Source organism: Diuraphis noxia, unplaced genomic scaffold (genome assembly GCF_037042655.1).
Source record: "Diuraphis noxia isolate RWA-SAM2 unplaced genomic scaffold, SU_Dnox_SAM2 contig0003, whole genome shotgun sequence".
Taxonomy (NCBI): Eukaryota; Metazoa; Arthropoda; class Insecta; order Hemiptera; family Aphididae; genus Diuraphis; species Diuraphis noxia.
The window spans coordinates 18,812,032-18,834,573 of NW_028301713.1; the positions used below are offsets into that span (position 1 = coordinate 18,812,032).

A 22,542-nucleotide genomic window follows, 5' to 3' on the forward strand; every position below is an offset into this window, starting at 1 on the left:
ATATATGATTCGCCAACAAGGCCGTGAATGGTAAAAAATTGGTAAAAATATTTTGGACAACTTCTAAAAGTGCCATCGAAAAATATTGTACTAATTTCGCATAACACTTCTAAATTACTTTTTGTTGAAAACCCAATTATACCATTATTGCAATCATTAACTAATAAAAATGATTCATTTTTATTAGTAACTAATGCCATTTCATTCATAACAGTATGCGTTTCTGTTATGTTTTTTGGTATGTTGGGATGAACAGATAAACGTGCATTTCTTATATTTCTTTTTACTAAAGAAGTATCATTTAAAGATAAACTATTTATATCAGAGTTTTTTAACTCTCTGCAAATAAGTTTCGATGGCAACACCGATATCTCTTCTACCGCTTTTCTCTTGAGATTATTACTTAATTTTTGCCGGTTGTTGTTCGCTAGGTTTATTGTGATTGTGATCATTAAAAATCTCAGTATCAACACCATTATAAGTTTTAAAAAAACACTTACATGTACTGTTACAGCAGGTCCATCTCTGTACTTCATTTTTCAACATTTTGTGAAACCTAAACTTATGACCATATTTTATAATAACAGTTTTGTTTTTTTCGCTAGTCATTATTTCCATTTTCAAGATTTATAAAAAAAACAATAACTGTAAAATTGTGTAACTGTATATAGCTGTAAGACACGATATAGTCACAAGTTGACGTTCAGCAGGCGACTAAAAATATAATGAAATACCCCATATATCGTACGTGTATCTGTACGTAATCATCATCAAAATCGATAATAACTACTAACTGACACAAATATACTGATAAATATACTCGTATATATATCTATTAGGTTTAATCAAAGTTACGAGTTTACAACATTACGGTATTTAATTTTTGGAGAAAAGTGGCTACGGCCAGTGTAATACACACATTAACATCATGCGTAGAATTAATTGGTGTCCAGGCGGTGTACCACTGTATGCAATATGACGTATTATTGTAACATAATTATTCAAAAGTAAATTACATAAGTATGAAATATTTAAGTTTTAAGTTTTTAATATTTTAGACCTAATTGCGCCAATGATTTATAGCCGGGACCCAATTTACCTATTACCTTTTTATACCCGGGACTCAACTTACCGCTTTCAAAACGAACCCAAATTATCGCGGACCCAATTTACCTAGCTCCTTATAAACTTGTAATTCAATTAAAAATGGCATTACTTTCTTACCTGATCGTTACAATTAATCTTCCTTCGATTGGTATGGGATCTTGAAAATTTGTATGTTTAAGGTTAAATTCTGGTCTTATCATTTCTACTAAGTAGTCAAATGTTTCAACGGTCATCTTGGTATACGATCGAAACAAAACATCATTATTCCGGAGTTGATTATATAAATGGTAAAACTCTCCAAAAACAAAACGGTCTTTTAAAATGCCTGAATTGGTATGAAACGATCTTTTCATTTTTTTGTATCTGAACAAATTAATATTTATAATTTCACATTTTATTTGATATACATTTTGGTAATTTATAACATACCTTTTATATAATAAATACTTAAGTGCTGTATTTTTAGTTAGAACCATTTTATTTAATAAAGTTAATGGCAGAGACATATTTAACCAACACTGTAGTCTGTATGTATATATATATTATATAGGTATAATGTATATATTAATAATACAACTTTAGAATATTAGGACACGACCGTTTCTGCGCTGCTGCATATTCCACTAGAGTCTAGCACGATCCACCGCAATAATATTATCGTATTCGTCGTAATGTCGTATTTACATTGGACACCATAGCGACAGTCGGATCGACGGACGACAACGCGATACGCGAATTGTATTGGTCGCGTCGTATAACGATAATCGCATTTGTCGGATTCACCTAGGACACAGCGTAAGACGGGCGAACGAAAACCAAACACGTGCTTGTGAGCGAGCTAGGCTCAGATCGCACGACCACGCTCGGGCGGACGACGACAACAAAACGGTCGTATATGACACGAACGGCCAAAACGACGCAAAATCGCGAACACGACAGTTGCGATAGAAAGATGAGCACGGACGTCACGGTTGCGAAAAACATGAGAAAATAAAAAGGCGGTGTTAATGGAAAACGACGCACCGGTTCGCGTCATTCGCGACAACAAAGTTTTCATGTATACGGCTGGCACACGACGACAATACGGTGGTGTGTGTACAGCAACCGGCGCGGCGGATAGCCACAACGGGAAAGTCCCCCTCCGTGGTGTCAGCCGCGGACAACCAGGATGACAACGTTACATCGCGGGACGTGACAACCACGATCGCGCGAAATTTGAATGGGCGATTCTGTATCCAACAATAATTCAGATATTTAAAAAAATCACACTTCTTGTCTAAATTATGTTGAATATTATACAAACATAAGAATAAACTTTAAATACCTATATTTAAAATTTTAAAATGCATATAATAATTAGTGAAATATTAAATAATTATTTAAAATTAAATCAACTTACTCGGTTCTATAATCGACAGAGAATATGCGATAGTAATAATTAATAAGTGTACAATATATTTTATAATTATAAAATATTCATCAATTGTTATGATTAAAGTGAAAAATCATTTGATTTTAGATTCTGAACGAAGTGATGAATGTATTGATTTTACAATGATGTGTGTGTTTTTTTTTTTTTTTTTTGTGTCTGTGTACAGCATAACTAGTCGAAATAATGCTTCGATTTCAAACTTTGGGGGTGGTTTCCGATGTGAAATTGAAGATCCTTGGTGCATTATAGAGGTCAAAAGTAAACATTTTCCAACAGTTTTCAAAAAAATCGAGAATAACAAAAAAAAAAATGACAGAAAAACGGGAATTTTTACGCAAAATCAGTTTTTGACCAAATCGATTTTTTTATATGGTTGTAATTCAAAAAATAATCACTTGAAATACTTGAAATTTTCACCAAATGTTTATGTTAGTGTTCTCTATATACAGTTTAATTTTCAAAAATTTTTGACTTTTTTTGAGTTATTTATAGACCACTGAAATTTACACTTTTTTTGAGAATTTTTTTTTGAAGTGTCGGTAAAAAAATGTTGAACGACCAAAAAAACTTGAAAATTTAATACTTATTGCAGCTAAAAAAAATTAAAAATCGTAAGTCACAATTTTTTTTAATAAGCTTTTATAGTTCAAAATTTTACGAAATCTGTCGAAAACGCGAAAATTTGCAAGTAATTTTGAAGTTGAAAAATCATAAAATTTTTTGCGTTTATAACTAAGGATTAAAAATACAACACTAAGTTCTCCATAAGTTTTCCTTCAAGTAGCTATAGAGAAAACTCGAAGTATCATTATAGAAAAAATTTTAAGTGCGTTTAAATTTTAAATTTTTACGAAATAGCGTAACGATAACGATTTATCCGGAAACGATTTTAAATATTTGTTATTATTCAAAAAGTATAAGTCCTAGATACTTGAAAATTTTACCAGTTATTAGGATTGGTATTTTCTTTACATGATTAAATTTTCAAAATATTTTGACTTTTTTTGAGATATTTATAGACGACTGAAATTTTCAATTTGTCTGAAAATTTTTTTTTGAAGTGTCGATAAAATTTTTTTGGCCCTATCAAAATACTTGAAAATTTAATACAAAGTTCCTCATAAGTTATTCTTAAAGTGATTAAAAAATTATAAGAATACATAGGCACAATTTTTTTTTATAAGCGTTTATAGTTCAAATTTTTACGAAATCTGTCGAAAATGTGAAAATTTGCAAGTAATTTTGAAGCTGAAAAATCATAAAATTTTTTGTGTTTATAACTAAAGATTAAAAATACATCACTAAGTTTTCCATAAGTTTTACTTTAAGTAGCTATAGAGAAAACTCGAAGCGTCATTATAGGAAAAATTTTAATTGCGTTTGAATTTTAAATTTTTACGAAATAGCGTAACGATAACGATTTATCCTGAAACGATTTTAAATATTTGTTATTATTCAAAAAGTATGAGCCCTAGATACTTGAAAATTTTACCAGTTATTAAGATTGGCATTTTCTTTACATGATTTAATTTTCAAAATATTTTGACTGTTTTTGAGATATTTATAGACAACTGAAATTTTCAATATTTCTGAAAATTTTTTTGGAAGGGTCGATAAAATTTTTTTGGCCCTATCAAAATACTTGAAAATTGAATACAAAGTTCCTCATAAGTTATTCTTATAGTAATCAAAAAATTATAAAAATACATAGGCACAATTTTTTTTATTAGCATTTGAAGTTCAAATATTGACTTAATACGTAAAAATTACGGCAATGTTCAAATTATCTTGATAGAAATTCATAAAAATTTTTCTTTTTTGATCTAAGATTTGAAAATTTAATACAAGGCTCCTATCATATTTTTACAATAGCAGTTGAATAATAAAAGAAATGTGTAGTCACAAATTTTTTTTATAAGCATTTAAAATTCAAATTTTGACTAAATACGTAAAAATTACGGCAATGTTCAAATTATCTTAGATAGAAATTCATAAAAGTTTTTCTTTTTAAATCTAAGATTTGTGAATTTAATACAAGGCTCCTATCATATTTTTACAATAGCAGTTGAAAAATAAAAGAAATATATTGTCACAAATTTTTTTTATAAGATTTTACAGTTCAAATTTTGACTAAGTACATAAAAATTACGGCAATGTTCAAATTATCTTAGATAGAAATTCATAAAAGTTTTTCTTTTTAATTCTAAGATTTGAGAATTTAATACAAGGTTCCTTATGAGTTGTTCTTATTGTAGCTAAAAAAAATTAAAAATCGTAATTCACAATTTTTTTTAATAAGCGTTTATATTTCAAAATTTTACGAAATCTGTCGAAAACGCGAAAATTTGAAAGTAATTTTGAAGTTGAAAAATCATAAAATTTTTTGCGTTTATAACTAAGGATTAAAAATGCAACACTAAGTTTTCCATAAGTTTTCCTTTAAAGTAGTTATAGAGACAACTCGAAGCATCATTATAGGACAAATTTTAAGTGCGTTTAAATTTTAAATTTTTACGAAATAGTGTAACTTAGTGTGATTTAAAATATTTGTTATTATTCAAAAAGTATAAGTCGTAGATACGTGAAAATTTTATCAGTTAATTTACATGATTTTATTTTTAAAATATTTTTATTTTTTTTTTGAGATATTAATAGACGACTGAAATTTTCAATTTGTCTGAAATTTTTTTTTTGAAGTGTCGGTAAAAATTTTTTGGCCATATCAAAATACTTGAAAATTTTATACAAAGTTCCTCATAAGTTATTATTATAGTGATTAAAAAATTATAAGAATACATAGGCACAATTTTTTTTATTAGTATTTGAAGTTCAAATATTGACTTAATACGTAAAATTTACGGCAATGTTCAAATTATCTTGATAGAAATTCATAAAAATTTTTCTTTTTTGATCTAAGATTTGAAAATTTAATACAAGGCTCCTATCATATTTTTACAATAGCAGTTGAATAATAAAAGAAATGTGTAGTCACAAATTTTTTTTATAAGCATTTAAAATTCAAATTTTGACTAAATACGTAAAAATTACGGCAATGTTCAAATTATCTTAGATAGAAATTCATAAAAGTTTTTCTTTTTAAATCTAAGATTTGTGAATTTAATACAAGGCTCCTATCATATTTTTACAATAGCAGTTGAAAAATAAAAGAAATATATTGTCACAAATTTTTTTTATAAGATTTTACAGTTCAAATTTTGACTAAGTACATAAAAATTACGGCAATGTTCAAATTATCTTAGATAGAAATTCATAAAAGTTTTTCTTTTTAATTCTAAGATTTGAGAATTTAATACAAGGTTCCTTATGAGTTGTTCTTATTGTAGCTAAAAAAAATTAAAAATCGTAATTCACAATTTTTTTTAATAAGCGTTTATATTTCAAAATTTTACGAAATCTGTCGAAAACGCGAAAATTTGAAAGTAATTTTGAAGTTGAAAAATCATAAAATTTTTTGCGTTTATAACTAAGGATTAAAAATGCAACACTAAGTTTTCCATAAGTTTTCCTTTAAAGTAGTTATAGAGACAACTCGAAGCATCATTATAGGACAAATTTTAAGTGCGTTTAAATTTTAAATTTTTACGAAATAGTGTAACTTAGTGTGATTTAAAATATTTGTTATTATTCAAAAAGTATAAGTCGTAGATACGTGAAAATTTTATCAGTTAATTTACATGATTTTATTTTTAAAATATTTTTATTTTTTTTTTGAGATATTAATAGACGACTGAAATTTTCAATTTGTCTGAAATTTTTTTTTTGAAGTGTCGGTAAAAATTTTTTGGCCATATCAAAATACTTGAAAATTTTATACAAAGTTCCTCATAAGTTATTATTATAGTGATTAAAAAATTATAAGAATACATAGGCACAATTTTTTTTATTAGTATTTGAAGTTCAAATATTGACTTAATACGTAAAATTTACGGCAATGTTCAAATTATCTTGATAGAAATTCATAAAAATTTTTCTTTTTTGATCTAAGATTTGAAAATTTAATACAAGGCTCCTATCATATTTTTACAATAGCAGTTGAATAATAAAAGAAATGTGTAGTCACAAATTTTTTTTATAAGCATTTAAAATTCAAATTTTGACTAAATACGTAAAAATTACGGCAATGTTCAAATTATCTTAGATAGAAATTCATAAAAGTTTTTCTTTTTAAATCTAAGATTTGTGAATTTAATACAAGGCTCCTATCATATTTTTACAATAGCAGTTGAAAAATAAAAGAAATATATTGTCACAAATTTTTTTTATAAGATTTTACAGTTCAAATTTTGACTAAGTACATAAAAATTACGGCAATGTTCAAATTATCTTAGATAGAAATTCATAAAAGTTTTTCTTTTTAATTCTAAGATTTGAGAATTTAATACAAGGTTCCTTATGAGTTGTTCTTATTGTAGCTAAAAAAAATTAAAAATCGTAATTCACAATTTTTTTTAATAAGCGTTTATATTTCAAAATTTTACGAAATCTTTCGAAAACGCGAAAATTTGAAAGTAATTTTGAAGTTGAAAAATCATAAAATTTTTTGCGTTTATAACTAAGGATTAAAAATGCAACACTAAGTTTTCCATAAGTTTTCCTTTAAAGTAGTTATAGAGACAACTCGAAGCATCATTATAGGACAAATTTTAAGTGCGTTTAAATTTTAAATTTTTACGAAATAGTGTAACTTAGTGTGATTTAAAATATTTGTTATTATTCAAAAAGTATAAGTCGTAGATACGTGAAAATTTTATCAGTTAATTTACATGATTTTATTTTTAAAATATTTTTATTTTTTTTTTGAGATATTAATAGACGACTGAAATTTTCAATTTGTCTGAAATTTTTTTTTTGAAGTGTCGGTAAAAATTTTTTGGCCATATCAAAATACTTGAAAATTTTATACAAAGTTCCTCATAAGTTATTATTATAGTGATTAAAAAATTATAAGAATACATAGGCACAATTTTTTTTATTAGTATTTGAAGTTCAAATATTGACTTAATACGTAAAATTTACGGCAATTTTCAAATTATCTTAGATCGAAATTCATAAAAGTTTTTCATTTTAATTCTAAGATTTGAGAATTTAAAACAAGGCTCATAATATAGTTTTGCAATAGCAGTTGAAAAATAAAAGAAATATATAGCTACATTTTTTTTTTTACGTGCATTCAAATTTTAATTTTGACAACATACGTAAAAATCACGAAAATTCGTAAATTATTTTATTCTAGAAATTCATAAAAAAATTTCCTTTTATACCTAAGATTTGAAAATTTAATACAAGGCTCCTTACAAGTTTTTCAATCTTTATCACAAAAAAAATGTCCAACGGAAATTCAAATTAAATTTTTATTAGCATTTGAATTTCAAATATTGACAAAAATTCGTCAAAACCATGAATATTTGCATATTATTTTGTAGTTCAAAATTCATAATATTGTTTGTATTTATATCTAAGGTTATAAAATTTAACACCAAGTTTTCCATAAGTTTTGCTTCAAATAGCTATAGAGAAAATTTGAAGTGTCATTATAGGAAAAATATTTTGAGCGTTTGAGTTTTAAATTTTTATGAAATCGCGTAATGATAACGATTTATCCTCAAACCAGGTATTCCTATATCTATGATAATATAAGGTATTATGAATATTATGATAACTATATGATAACTACACTAATTGATTAACCGTGCCTTATGCAAAATGCGTCTTAATTGAAAAATAAAATATTTGTTTCAAAATAGAATATATGACAATATTTAAATATATTATATCCTTGACTGACAAATCATCTCCGTTCAAAATCGTTTTTCGTATACAATGATACCTATCATTGCATTCAAATTTAATCCCATCCATTACAGTAACCTACTGTACAGCAGAGCGACATCCACGACTTACCCGCTTTTTTTTGAAATGTTAGCATTGGATTTTAAAGTTTTTCAGTAGAATATAACTTTCGAAACATAATAATATGGGTAAAAAAATCATTTGAACTTAATTGGAAATAGAATTCTAAGTTATAACATATTCACACTTATATGTCTACTATCAGGCCATGAATAAAATTAAAAATTATAAACACATAGGTTAAGGTTAATATTTAATTATAATGATTATAACTAACAGTTTTATTTTTAAAAAACTTGGAAAATTGAATGAAGATATTTAAAAAATAAAATCAAACTTTTTATCTAAATTATGTTGAATTTTATATAAACACAAGATTAAAAATTAAATACATTAAAAATGCTTATTATATTTAGTGTAAAATTAAAGAATAATTTAAATTAAAAACAACTTACGATCTACTATAATAGAAAAAAAATACCCGATAATAATTAATTAGTGTATAATATATTTTATAATCATAAAATGTTCATCAAATTTTGTGATTAAAGTGGAAAATCAAGTGATTTGTTTCAAATGTTTGCAATGAATTTTCATGTTTTTCGGTCGAATATAAATTTCGAAACATAGTTATTTGGATAAAAAAACATTTGAACTTAATTTGAAATAGGGTTCTTAGTTATAACATATTCATACTTATAAATATCTGCTATCAGGCCATGCATAGAATTAAACATTATAAATAAATAGTTTAAGATTAATATTTAATTATAATAGATTATAATTGACAGTTTTATTTTTAAAAAACTCGGAATATTGAAGGCTGATATTTAAAAAAAAAAAATCACTATTCTTCTTTAAATCATGTTGGATATAATATAAATATAAAATTAATCTTTAAATATATTTAAAATGCATATTATAAATAGTGTAAAATTACAAATTGATTTAATATTAAATAAACTTACGTTCCCCTATTATAGACAGAGAATACCCGATAGTAATTAATAAGTATATAAAATATTTAATAATTATAAAATATTCACAAAATGTTATGAATAATGTGGACATTCAAGTGATTTGTTTAAAATGTTTGCAATGAATTTTCAAGTTTTTCGGTAAAATATAAATTTTGAAACATAATATTCAGGGTAAAAAAATCGTTTGAACCTAATTTGAAATAGAGTTCTAAGTTATAACATATTCATACTTATATATCTATTATAGTCGAATATAAATTTTGAAATATAATAATTATGGTGGAAAAATTATTTGACCTTAATTTGAAATAGAATGATTAGTTATAAACTTATAACATATTCATATTTATACGTCAACTATCAGACCATGCATAGAATTAAACATTATAAACACAGCAGTATAAGGTTAATATTTAATTATAATAGATTATAGGTTATAACTAACAGTTTTATTTTTAAAAAAACTTGGAAAAAATAATTCAGATATTTAAAAAAAAAAATCACACTTCTTATTTAAATCATGTTGGATATGATATAAACATAAGATTAATCTTTAAATTAATTTAAGATGCATATTATAAATAGTGTAAAATTACAAAATGATTTAAAATTAAATCAACTTACGTTCCACTATTATAGACAGAGAATACCCGATAGTAATTTATAAGTGTATAATATATTTTATGATTATAATATATTCATCAAATGTTAAGATTAATGTGGAAAATCAAGTTATTTGTTTGAAATTTTTGAAATTAATTTTCAAGTTATTCAGTTAAATATAAATTTTGAAATAGAGTTCTAAGTTATAACATAGGTATTCATACTTATATGTCTACTACAAGGCTTAGAATTAAACATTATAAACGTGTAGTTTAAGGGTATTATTTAATTCTAATAGATTATAACTAATAGCTTTTTTTTTAAGAAACGCGGATAAAATTCAGATATTTAAAAAAAAAATCACACTTCTTATCTAAATTATGTTGAATAGTAAATAAACATAAGTATAAAATTTAAATATATTAAAGATGCATATTATAAATCGTGTGACATTATATTATAATTTTAAATTAAATCAACTTACGTTGTACTATAATAAACAGAGAATACCCGATAGTAAAAATAAGTGTTTGATATAGTTTATTATCATAAAATATTCATAAAATGTTATGATTAAAGTGGGAAATCAAGTGATATTTTGAAATTTGCAATGCATTTTTAAGATTTTCGGTAGAATACAAGTTTCGAAACATAATAATTATGGTTAGATAAATCATTTGACTTTAATTTGAAATTGAATTTTTAGTTATATCATGTTCATATTTATGTATCTACTATCAATTAAACATTATAAACGTGTAGCTTAAGGGTATTTTTTTAAGTATAATAGATTATAACAGTTTTTTTTTTAGAAACTCGGAAAAAATTCAGATATTGAAAAAAAACACACATTTATTATCTCAATTATGTTGAGTATTATATAAACATAAGTTTAATCTTAAAATATATAAAAGATGCATATTATAAATCGTGTAAAATTAAATAATGATTTAAAATTAAATCAACTTACATAGCTCTATTACAGAAAGAGAATTCACGATAATAATTAACAAGTTTATAATATATTTTATAATTATAAAATATTCATAAAATGTTATGATTAACGTGGAAAATCATGTGATTTTTTGAAATGTTTTCAATTCATTTTTAAGTTCTTCGGTAGAATCATCATCAATTTTAGAAACATAATAATAAGGGTTGGAAAATCATTTGAACTTAATATGAACTAGAGTTCATGGTTATAACATATTAATACTTATATGTCTACCTTCTATCACGTCATGCATAGAATTAATCACTAGATACACAGTAGTTTAAGGTTAATATTTAATTATAATAGATTATAACTAACAGGTTTTTTGTTTTAGAAACACGGATAAAATAATTCAGATATTTAAAAGAAATAATCACACTTCTTATCTAAATTATGTTGAATATTAAATAACCATAACATTAAACTTTCAATATAATTAAAATTTTAAAATACATATTATAATTAGTGTAAAATTAAATAATTATTTAAAATTAAATCAACTTACGTTGTACTATAATCGACAGAAAACATCCGAAAATAATAATTAGTAAGTGTATAATATATTTCATAATTAAAAAATTATCATAAAATGTTATGATCTAAGTGGAAAATCTAGTGATTAATTTGAAATGTTTGAAATTAATTTTTAAGTGTTTCGGTAGAATATAAATTTCGAAACATGATAATTTGGGTAGAGAATTCGTTTGATCTTGATTTGAAATAGAGAATTTAGATATAAAATATTTATATTTATATGTCGACTCTCAGGTCATGCATAGGGGGACATGGTAAGAGCTTGCACGTGGCCTCCCTTGCATCGTGATATATATCCTCATACCAGGATAAAATATCGCGAACCAATCTTACCAACACCGGTGCTAGAATGCCTAGGCATTCAAAATCAAAAGGGCCCTTTTTAGTGCCACCTCCGCCAGCATTAAATGTGATAACACAAAATATCGAAGGCTTTTCAGTGGCTAAAGGTGAGCTTCTTGCTTCACTCTGTAAGTCACAGAGGTGCGACGTGTTATGTGTCCAAGAAACGCACCGGGATGAGGCCAGCGTTAGGCCAAAAATACCGGGAATGAATCTAGTCATTGAATTACCACATCCACAATATGAAAGTGCAATTTATACTAAACCAGAACTGGTGGTCGAAAGTGCATCATATAGTCATAACAATCAGATCGAGATACTAACCATTGAGGTACGCAATTGTACAATTACGTCGGTGTACAAACCACCAAACATCGCGTTCGATTTTGTAAAACCAGATAACTTTGACAACTGTGATACAAAGATAGTTTTGGGCGATTTCAACAGTCATAGTTTCACGTGGGGATACCAAGAAACGGATAAAAATGGAGAAAACGTTGAAGCATGGGCTGAGGCTGAAGGCTTGTCCCTAGTCCACGATCCAAAACTTCCCCCATCCTTTAATAGTGGCCGGTGGAAGAAAAGTTACAACCCAGACTTAACCTTCGTAAGCGATAAAGTAGCCCCTCAAGCCATACAGAACGTATGTGACCCCATACCAAATACTCAACATAGAGGCTTGACATTAAGTGTCACAGAAGTCGTGAGATCCCAAACCGTACCGTTTAAAAGACGATTTAATTTTAGAAAGGCTAAGTGGAAAGATTTTAGGGAAAGTTTAGATAAAGAAATATGTAACTTAGACCCAAAACCAGACAACTATGAGAAATTTGAAGAAAAAGTCAAGAAAATCTCAAGACTACATATTCCACGGGGATGTAGAGAACAGTATATAAGCGGAATGACGGAAGAAACTTGCGAAATAAATAAAAAATATGGAAAATCTTTCACTATTGACCCATTTAGCGAAGAGACAATGATGCTAGGAGAAACCCTGATTAACCACCTATGTAAAGATAGAAACGACCGATGGCATGAACTCATTGAGAATACAGACATGACTAAGAACAGCAAAAACGCATGGCGACTCATCAAGAGACTAAATGGAGACCCAGTTACACACACAAATTATATAAACGTAACAGCTAACCAAGTAGCCTCACAGTTACTCTTAAACGGTAAACCAGGGGCAAAAATCAAAAGAGAAAAACTCACTAGAATCCGAGACTCTGAGCAAAATAATTTCCAGCTTGATTTTACTCTTGATGAACTAAATGAGAGCCTGAAGGAGATGAAAAACGGAAAGGCACCTGGGGTAGACGAAGTAATGACAGAACAAATTAGGTATGATCAGGTACTGAACCTATGCCAACACATAGAGGACGGATACGAGAACAAAAAAGTAACTGGGCTGGTTTTTGTAGACCTATCTGCAGCATATGATACGGTGAATCATAATCTTCTACTTAAGAAAATATATGAATGCACAAGTGACTGGCACCTTATCCAAATTATATCCTCTATGCTACACAACCGGCGTTTTACAGTCACACTAAATAACAAATGGAGCAGATGGAGAAACCAACGAAATGGCTTACCCCAAGGCAGTGTATTAGCGCCTATGTTATTTAACATATACACCAACGACCAACCCATCATCAAAGAAACAAAACATTTCCTATACGCAGACGACCTGGCCCTAGCAGCACAGGACACAACATTTGAAATTGTCGAACGTAAATTCACCAGATCACTTCAAGAATTAACAAATTATTACACAAAAAACCAACTAAGACCCAACCCAGATAAGACACAGGTATGCAGCTTCCACCTTAGAAACCGCGAGGCAAAAAGAGAACTAAAAGTCGAATGGCTTGGAAAACCACTGGGAAATACAGAACATCCAGTCGACCTAGGGGTCACACTGGACAGAACCCTTACATTCAAAGAGCAGTGTAAGAAGACTAAAATGAAAGTTGAAGCAAGGAACAACCTAATACGAAAACTAGCAGGTAGCAAGTGGGGTGCAACTCCAAACATTATCCGTACTACTGGACTAGCACTTTGCTTCTCAGCTGGTGAGTATGCTTGCTCAGTATGGAACCAATCTAAACACACGAAACATGTCGACACGGCCCTTAATGAGACATGTAGGATAATAACTGGTTGCCTTAAACCAACGCCACTTAAATATATATATCCATTCATAGGCGAATCTACAGGGTGTGCCTGGTGTGCCAGGGCACACCCTGCGACTCGTATAAAGTTGTGTAGGGCCCATAATACTAATTTCAGCTACAATGGTATAGAGTCTAAACATTAAACAATTTGTATTTTAATTTTAATACGTTTTTATAGGTACAAATATTGTTAATAAATATTATAGTGATAAGCATAGTTGATAAAAGATCAGCAATATTTTCAAGAAAATAGAAAACATGCCTGTCTATTTATAGCACGGCTATAGTCGTAATTTATAGCCATAATCATAGTTATTTTATGTAATTTAATTTTACCAATAATTATAATTTTTATGGTTATTGACAAAATAAAAAATACTTTATTTCGTATTAAGTACCTACCTATTTACATTTAACACAGAAGTATTATTTAGTATAATATCAATATATCATGTCGCCTATTACTAGACACCAGTTATATTATATATTATATTATATTTCATACAATTCTTTGTTATTAATAATAATAAAAATAAGATGTTATATTAAACTTCCAAGAATTTTAAATATAATTGATTAACAATTTAATTGTTGGTTGTAAGTATGTATGTCCAAAAAAAATAATGAGATACAAAATATATTGAACTTTGCAATAATTGTAGTTTATTAAATTGAATAATTTTAAAACATTACATGTGTATTTTACAGCATCTAAACTAGGTAATAAAAATTAATCTTAATAATATTATTTAATATTATTAATGTTATTTAAAATGGGAAACATATTTTAAACGTGTGATAACTTAGAGGTATTTTGAACTACAGAAGGCCTTTTTGAGGTAAAGGCACACCCTGCTATGAATTCCTAGATTCGCCTATGTATCCATTAGCAGGAATAGTCCCACCAGGAATACTAAGACACGCGGCCACATGCATAGAGAGAACCAAGCAATCAATGGACCAAAGACACCCCATGTATGGTTACTTGGGCCCCCAAAGGAGACTTAAATCTCGAAGAAGCTTTATTGCCAATTCAACCACGATCCATGATACACCGGAACAATACAGAATTCAAAAATGGAGAGAAGAGTTACAATGCGAAAAACCTGTCCCACCGGCCAAGCATCTACCATGTGAAGGAATCAAACCCTGGATTATATGGAAGACATTAAATATGTTAAGAACTGGAGTAGCAAAAACAAAAGTAAACATTAGGAAATGGGGATACCAGAAAGAATCGGACATATTATGCGAATGCGGTGAAGACCAATCAGACGACCACTTACTACAATGCACCTTAGCACCGCCAGGATGCACGACTGACGACTTGGCTTTAGCCAACGAAAAAGCAATATCAATTGCCACTCACTGGCTAAAACAAAATATCTAAACACTTATCTATTCATTTATTTTATATTTTGTATCTATATTTTAACCTACTTATTAACTTATTGTTAGATTATTTTATTATTTTATTAATAGCATATAGCCACAGCACCGGACACGATAAGAAGAAGGTCAAGCATAGAATTAAACATTATAAACGTGTAGTTTAAGTGTATTTTTTATTTATAATAGATAATAACAGTTTTTTTTTTTTAGAAACTCGGAAAAAATTCAGATATTGAAAAAAAACACACACTTCTTATCTCAATTATGTTGAGTATTATATAAACATAAGTTTAATCTTAAAATATATAAAAGATGCATATTATAAATCGTGTAAAATTAAATAATGATTTAAAATTAAATCAACTTACGTTTCTCTATTATAGACAGATAATTCACGATAATAATTAACAAGTTTATAATATATTTTATAATTATAAAATATTCATAAAATGTTATGATTAACGTGGAAAATCATGTGATTTTTTGAAATGTTTTCAATTCATTTTTAAGTTCTTCGGTAGAATATAATTTTAGAAACATAATAATAAGGGTTGGAAAATCATTTGAACTTAATATGAACTAGAGTTCATGGTTATAACATATTAATACTTATATGTCTACCTTCTATCACGTCATGCATAGAATTAATCACTAGATACACAGTAGTTTAAGGTTAATATTTAATTATAATAGATTATAACTAACAGGTTTTTTGTTTTAGAAACACGGATAAAATAATTCAGATATTTAAAAGAAATAATCACACTACTTATTTAAATCATGATGAATATAATATAAACATAATATTGAACTTTAAATATATTTAAAATGCATATTATAATTAGTATTTAAAGTTAAATTCACTTACGTTGCGCTATTATAGACAGAGATTACCCGATAATAATTAATGGATGTTATTTATATTTTAGAATTATAAAATATTCATAAAATGTTATGATTAAAGTGCAATATCTAGTGATTTATTTGAAATGTTTTCAATGACTTTTTAAGTTTTTCGTTAGAATATAAGTTTCGAAACATAATAAAGGATAGAAAAATTATTTGACCTTAATTTGAAATAGAGTTCTGAGTTATAACATATTCATATTTATATGTCTACTATCAGGCCATGCATAGAATTAAACAGTGGCGTAACTATGGGGTAGCGAGGGGTAGCGGTCGTGACCCCAAACATTTTTATGGGGTGGCAAGAGTATCATTTTGTTACCCCAAAATTATTTATATAATTTAGTAAAAAAAATCCGCGTCAGTGTGTATTTACTATTTATTTATCTTTAAATAGTTATCAAGAAAAAAATACGTTATTTGTGAATTTTCGGGGTACCACACGATTGCGTACGATGTTTCTTTTTGAAAACACGATTGCGTACGTTACACGATTGCGTACGATTTACTGTGCATCGTTGCTAAATTAATGTTTTTATTTTTGATCAGTAAAATTTAAATTTTGGAAAAATGACTTAAGTTATGGTACCACTTAAAAATCTCAATTTTCGATAAATACCTATGTTATAATAATATAGTACACAAAATAAAATAATTAAATGTTAAAATAATATAATAAAAAATAGTTATTCAATAATAATAAAAAAAAAAATTATGGAAGTAACCCCTGTTCTATAAGTTCAAAGCAAATGGCAACAGTGCTTCAAAGCTGCAGACAAAAATCGTACGCAATCGTGTTTTACCGGAATTTTCGTGTTATAAAACTGTATAATAATAGTATAATGATAAGTATAATATAATAATAATATATAAGTATAATGATTATTTTAAAATAATTTAGGAGGAAATTATGCGTATAAGTGGTACTCATCACTCACTATGCTTATTGGAGAAGGTGAAGTATTTAAAAGTGTTCGTTACCCCAAATATTTGCTGTTAGTTACGCCACTGGAATTAAACATTATAAACATGTAGTTTAAGGTTAATATTTAATTATAATAGATTATAACTAAAAGTTTTATGTTTAAAAAAACTCGAAAAACTTGAATGCGGATATTTAAAAAATATAATCACACTTATTATTTAAAGTAGGTTGAATATAATATAAACATAAGATTAAACTTTTAATATATTTAAGATCCGTATTATAAATAGTGTAAAATTAAATAAGTATTTAAAATTAAATAAACTTACGTCGCGCTATTATAGACAGAGATTACCCGATAATAATTAATGGATGTTATATATATTTTAGAATTATAAAATATTCATAAAATGTTATGATTAAAGTGCAAAATCTAGTGATTTATTTGAAATGTTTTCAATGACTTTTTAAGTTCTTCGGTAGAATATAATTTTCGAAACATAATAAAGGGTAGAAAAATTATTTGACCTTAATTTGAAATAGAGTTCTGAGTTATAACATATTTATATTTTTATGTCTACTATCAGGTCACGTATAGAATTAAACGTTATAAACACGTAGTTTGAGGTTAATATTTAATTATCATAGATTATAACTAAAAGGTTTTTTTTTAGAAACTCGGAAAATTGAATTAAGATATTTAAAAAATAACATCTCACTTAATATCTAAATTATGCTGAATATAATATAAACTTAAGATTAAACTTAAAATGTATTTATGATGCATATTATAAATAGTGTAAATTTAAAAAATGATTTAAAATTAAATCAACTTACATTGCTCTATTATTGACAGAGAATACCCGAAAATAATTAATAAGAGTATAATATATTTTGTAATTATAAAATATTCATAAAATGTTTTGATTAAAGTACAAAATCTAGCTATTTATTTGAAATGTTTTCAATGACTTTTTAAGTTTTTCGGTAGAATATATTTTTCGAAACATATTATGTTGTAAGCTCAGTTGAACCCGTGCTTACAAAGTTCGTGGTTTGCCGTTTGTCGAGGTTTAGCCAACTAGTAATTCCGAACTGAGGCGTTAGTACACAATCGGTTAGGTTTACCTTAAATAAATTATACTCAACTCTTGGTATATAATTACTGGTTTTTTATTGAACACATTATAATATTAAAATCGGAATAATGACACACTCGTAGCTCTAAATATTACAGACTGACGATCGTGTGAACTCGTACGTCCGCTCACATATACTATGCTGAGTGAGCATAACCGTGCGGCGCGTGCAGGGGTTCACAACACCCCCGTGGCTAAACGAAAGCCTAATTGTCCAATGGGCTTCTTATTTTTTCTTAAATTATTTCGGGCAATAGGCATTTCGCCCTTGCGCCTGTCGTTGTGCAAGCTATAGGGTTTGCCTCTGTATTGGTGCTCATTGTTGAAGATAAGACGTTAGGACATCCGGTGCCCCCGTGTTTCCGTTTATTTTTTAAGTTACTTAATTTTCTATACAATAAATATATTAAAATATATTATAACTTATATAATTAGAGTTATTATTATTACAATTATAGTCACCGTTGTCGTGGTGTAAGTGTGTCTTTGTTGATTATTATTACTAATTAGCTCGGCATTTATCTGTTCCTGTAAGGATTTCAAATCTTCCGCGTCCCTAGCTAAATTCTTAAAATTATACTGAATACCCTTATTATGTGAGATACGTCGTCTACCAACGGATCCGGTATTATTAAAACTAATTGAAATTACATTTGGAGGAATATTAGGGAAAAAGTCAATGAAGACTTTTGATTTGAATTTTCGCGTGGGAATCAGTATGGTATTTTTTGTGTATATTTTACATTTGGGGTTGATACTTATTTTCCCGATGTTGTTTAGCGTTACCCTAATAGGTTGTATTTCATTTTCACATGGTATTGTAATGGTTTCGTTTTGGACTACGAACAGCCATGTATTGTCACCAGCTAGTCTGTGCCAGACTGTTGGTTTGGAAAGGAGAATTTTTTTGTTGCAACTACTGGGTATACTGGGTGGACTATTAAAAAGGTTTTGCTCACAATTTTGGAATTGGTCATTGATGTCGATGGGGTGTTCGTTTGGACAAACGAAAGCGTCCTTTAGAACTATACACTTTATCAGCTGATGGTCATCGAACGAAATAAAATTCTTTTGCGTCTTGTCCACTGCTAAGTATCCTGATTTAGCTTCGATTATAATCACTTGATCCTGGGTTAACTGCAAAGGTATGACTTCATAGATCATAAATCTCATTCCATTTGTGATGGGTATTTCAATAGAGAAAATTAATGTGTCGTCCACACTTATCACTGTAACCGTAGCTACTTTAAAAAAATCTGATATACTATTGGTACTTATTTCTAACGGGAATTCTGAATTTGGCGGTAATTTGCTTTTAATATCACTCATTTGTTGTGTGATGGTTTTCGGACTCATTATACTACTGTGGATATGTCCGAGCGTTGCATGATTAACAATGTCTACCAAATTTTCTACTTTTATAGAAAGAAGACTGATTTTGAGTATAAGGTTTGATTGTATCTCCGTTATCCGCTCATGCGTTATTAAATCGTCGACAATTTAGGTTTGTTTCGCCACCCTCTGCATTGTCTCGTTGATGTCGTTCACCGTGTTTCTGATTATTGTGGTCTGGGATTGCATCAGATGAGAAGTGGACAGCTTAAACTGGTTGAACTCATTTATGTATTCACATGTACCGAAGAGAACATTAGCTACTCTACCGGCAGCGTTAAATAAGCCTCTTTTTTACGTTGTGTGTAGTTTTATGGACTGAAGATAAGACACGTTGGCGGTTGCTTTCTATTTGTTGCATTATAGCGCGGGTCTGGACTACAAATTGTTCACAGGCAGCTGTTGTCTCGTACAATTTTTCGCATTCCTGGGTTACATGTTCTATTCCTTCATCTATCATCCGCGTTTGTTCGTCATAATTTTTGAGATTTACATAGGTCAGAAGGTTCCAGTAAGAATCCGTGACACATAAGTTCCCCATAGCGTGGTAGTACATCGGGGGGCTATCGAATTGCGTTATGTTGTATTGGTTGGGGCAACTCGATAAGGTGACCAGTCCGTCTTCGAGAATTTTATGTTTTTCTTCGGGACTATAACTCTGGTAACTGTAAATTACTATTTTTATTCGTGACCCTTTAAATACGTATTTTATCATGGCCTTGACTTTGTCACAATTGAGTTGGTCCAGCCCACATCCAATACGCGGATAATAATACGCAATAATATGCGTGAGATCAGTTCTTGTTCTGCCCTGCTTCTCAGGGTGTGGAGAGTTTTGTATAGATTTTCATACGTCGGCTTTTGGAAACATTTCTCCTTTGTTATTAGACATAACAATTTTTGGCCTTCGTGTTCCAATTGTGCTATTTCTGTTACTCTTTTTTGTTGTCCCTTGAGAACTTCGGTATGTCCGAAACGGCGATCAAACTCCAGAGCTAATCCACGGGACATGTCTAAATCTTCGGATACACAATGGGCTAGTGCATAGTCTTGCGTCGCTTCGAATAGGTCTCCCTCCAGCTCGATAACTCGGTGGTTAACTACCGGAGAATCGTTGCGTACAAAGTTTTCATAAGTATTTTCCCGATAATTGAAATATTTTATGTGCGGTATCCTACTCAAAGCGTCTGCGTTGGTATTAAGAACTCCCGGTTTATAAATTATTTCGTAGTCATGTTCCTCTAGCTTGAGCCTCCAGCGGATGAGTCTCGTGCCCGGATCGGCCACTGAAAATAACCAAGTTAATGGTCGGTGATCAGTGACAATATAGAACTTGTGCCCAAATACGTAATGTCTGAATTGTTTTACGGCCCACACAATGGCCAACAATTCCTTTTCTGTCGTATTATAATTTGCCTCCACTTTATTGAGTGTTCTTGATATATAGGATATTGGTAAATCCGATCCCACTCGTCCTTGCGATAACACGGCCCCAATCGCCGAATTTGACGCATCTGTAGTAATCAGAAATGGTTGAGAGAAATCCGGGTGTTGTAGTAGTGGTTCGGTGGTAAGGACCCCCTTAAGCGTCTCGAAGAAGCGCTGGCACATGTCCGTCCACTCGAACCTCGCTTTTTTCTTGAGAAGCATGGTGAGTGGTTTGGATATTTTTGGCTGAAATCTTTGACAAACTTTTGATAGTAAACTGCTAGTCCGAGGAAGGATTTAACCTCCCTCGGGTTGCTTGGAACTGGAAAGTTAGTCAAACACGATGTTTTGTTGGGATCTGGTTTTATACCCTCTTCAGATATAATGTGACCTAGGTAATTTACTTCCCGTCGTATAAATTCGCACTTGCTCGGCTGCAACTTGAGATTATATTGCCTCAGGCGGTCAAATATCTCCCTGAGCCGCTCTTCGTGTTCTTGGATCGATGAAGCTATCACTATCACGTCATCCAGATATACGAAGGCCCGGAAACCATTTATACCCATTAGTACTCTGTTGACCAGACGTTGGAACGTCGAAGGTGCCCCTTTCAGTCCAAAAGACATTCTTTGAAACTGAAAATGTCCTTGGTTGGTACTAAAGGCAGTCTTCTCTTGATCCTTTGGGTGTAGTGGTACCTGGTGGTAGCCGCTAGCCATGTCTAGGCAGCTGAAATACTTAGCTCTGCCTAGTTGATCTAATATTTCATTGATGTTGGGCATTGGGAACGCGTCGCCGATGGTGATGCTGTTGAGCTTTCTATAGTCCACGACCACCCGGTACTTTTGCTCTCCCAAAGCGTTGACCTTTTTTGGCACGATCAAGAGAGGTGAGTTCCAAGGACTGTCACTCGTGGTGATTACTCCGTCTTGTAGGAGTTCATTTACTTGCTTATTTATCTCTGACTGCTGTGAGTAGGGAAGACGATAAGGTCTTTGGTGAATCGGCTGTGCGCCCTGTGGTATTTTGATCTCATGTTGCACGGTTTCCGTGCACGAGATGATGTCACCTTCGAGATGAAAAATGTCGTAACTCGTTACAGATGTTTTCTACAGACTTTCTTTCTTCCTTATTGGTGTGGTCTAATCGTAGTGTTTTTAGTAACAAATCAATTCTGTTTTGTCGGTTATTGGCCCTTCGTATGCTAAATATAGTTTTAGCTGGTGCTAGTGTATGCTAAATATAGTTTTAGCTGGTAACTCTTAATATATAACTACTGGATTTTTATTGAACACATTATAATATTAAAATCGGAAT

At 29.3% G+C, this 22,542-nt stretch overlaps 1 protein-coding gene across 1 annotated transcript; it reads left to right on the forward strand.

Moving 5' to 3' along the window:
- The first annotated feature begins 11,870 nt into the window (after positions 1–11,870).
- LOC149056924 (uncharacterized) lies at positions 11,871–14,186 on the forward strand. Its single transcript, XM_089223231.1, has one exon. It carries the CDS (start codon positions 11,871–11,873, stop codon positions 14,184–14,186), a length of 2,316 nt encoding a protein of 771 aa, XP_089079357.1.
- The last annotated feature ends 8,356 nt before the right edge of the window (positions 14,187–22,542 follow it).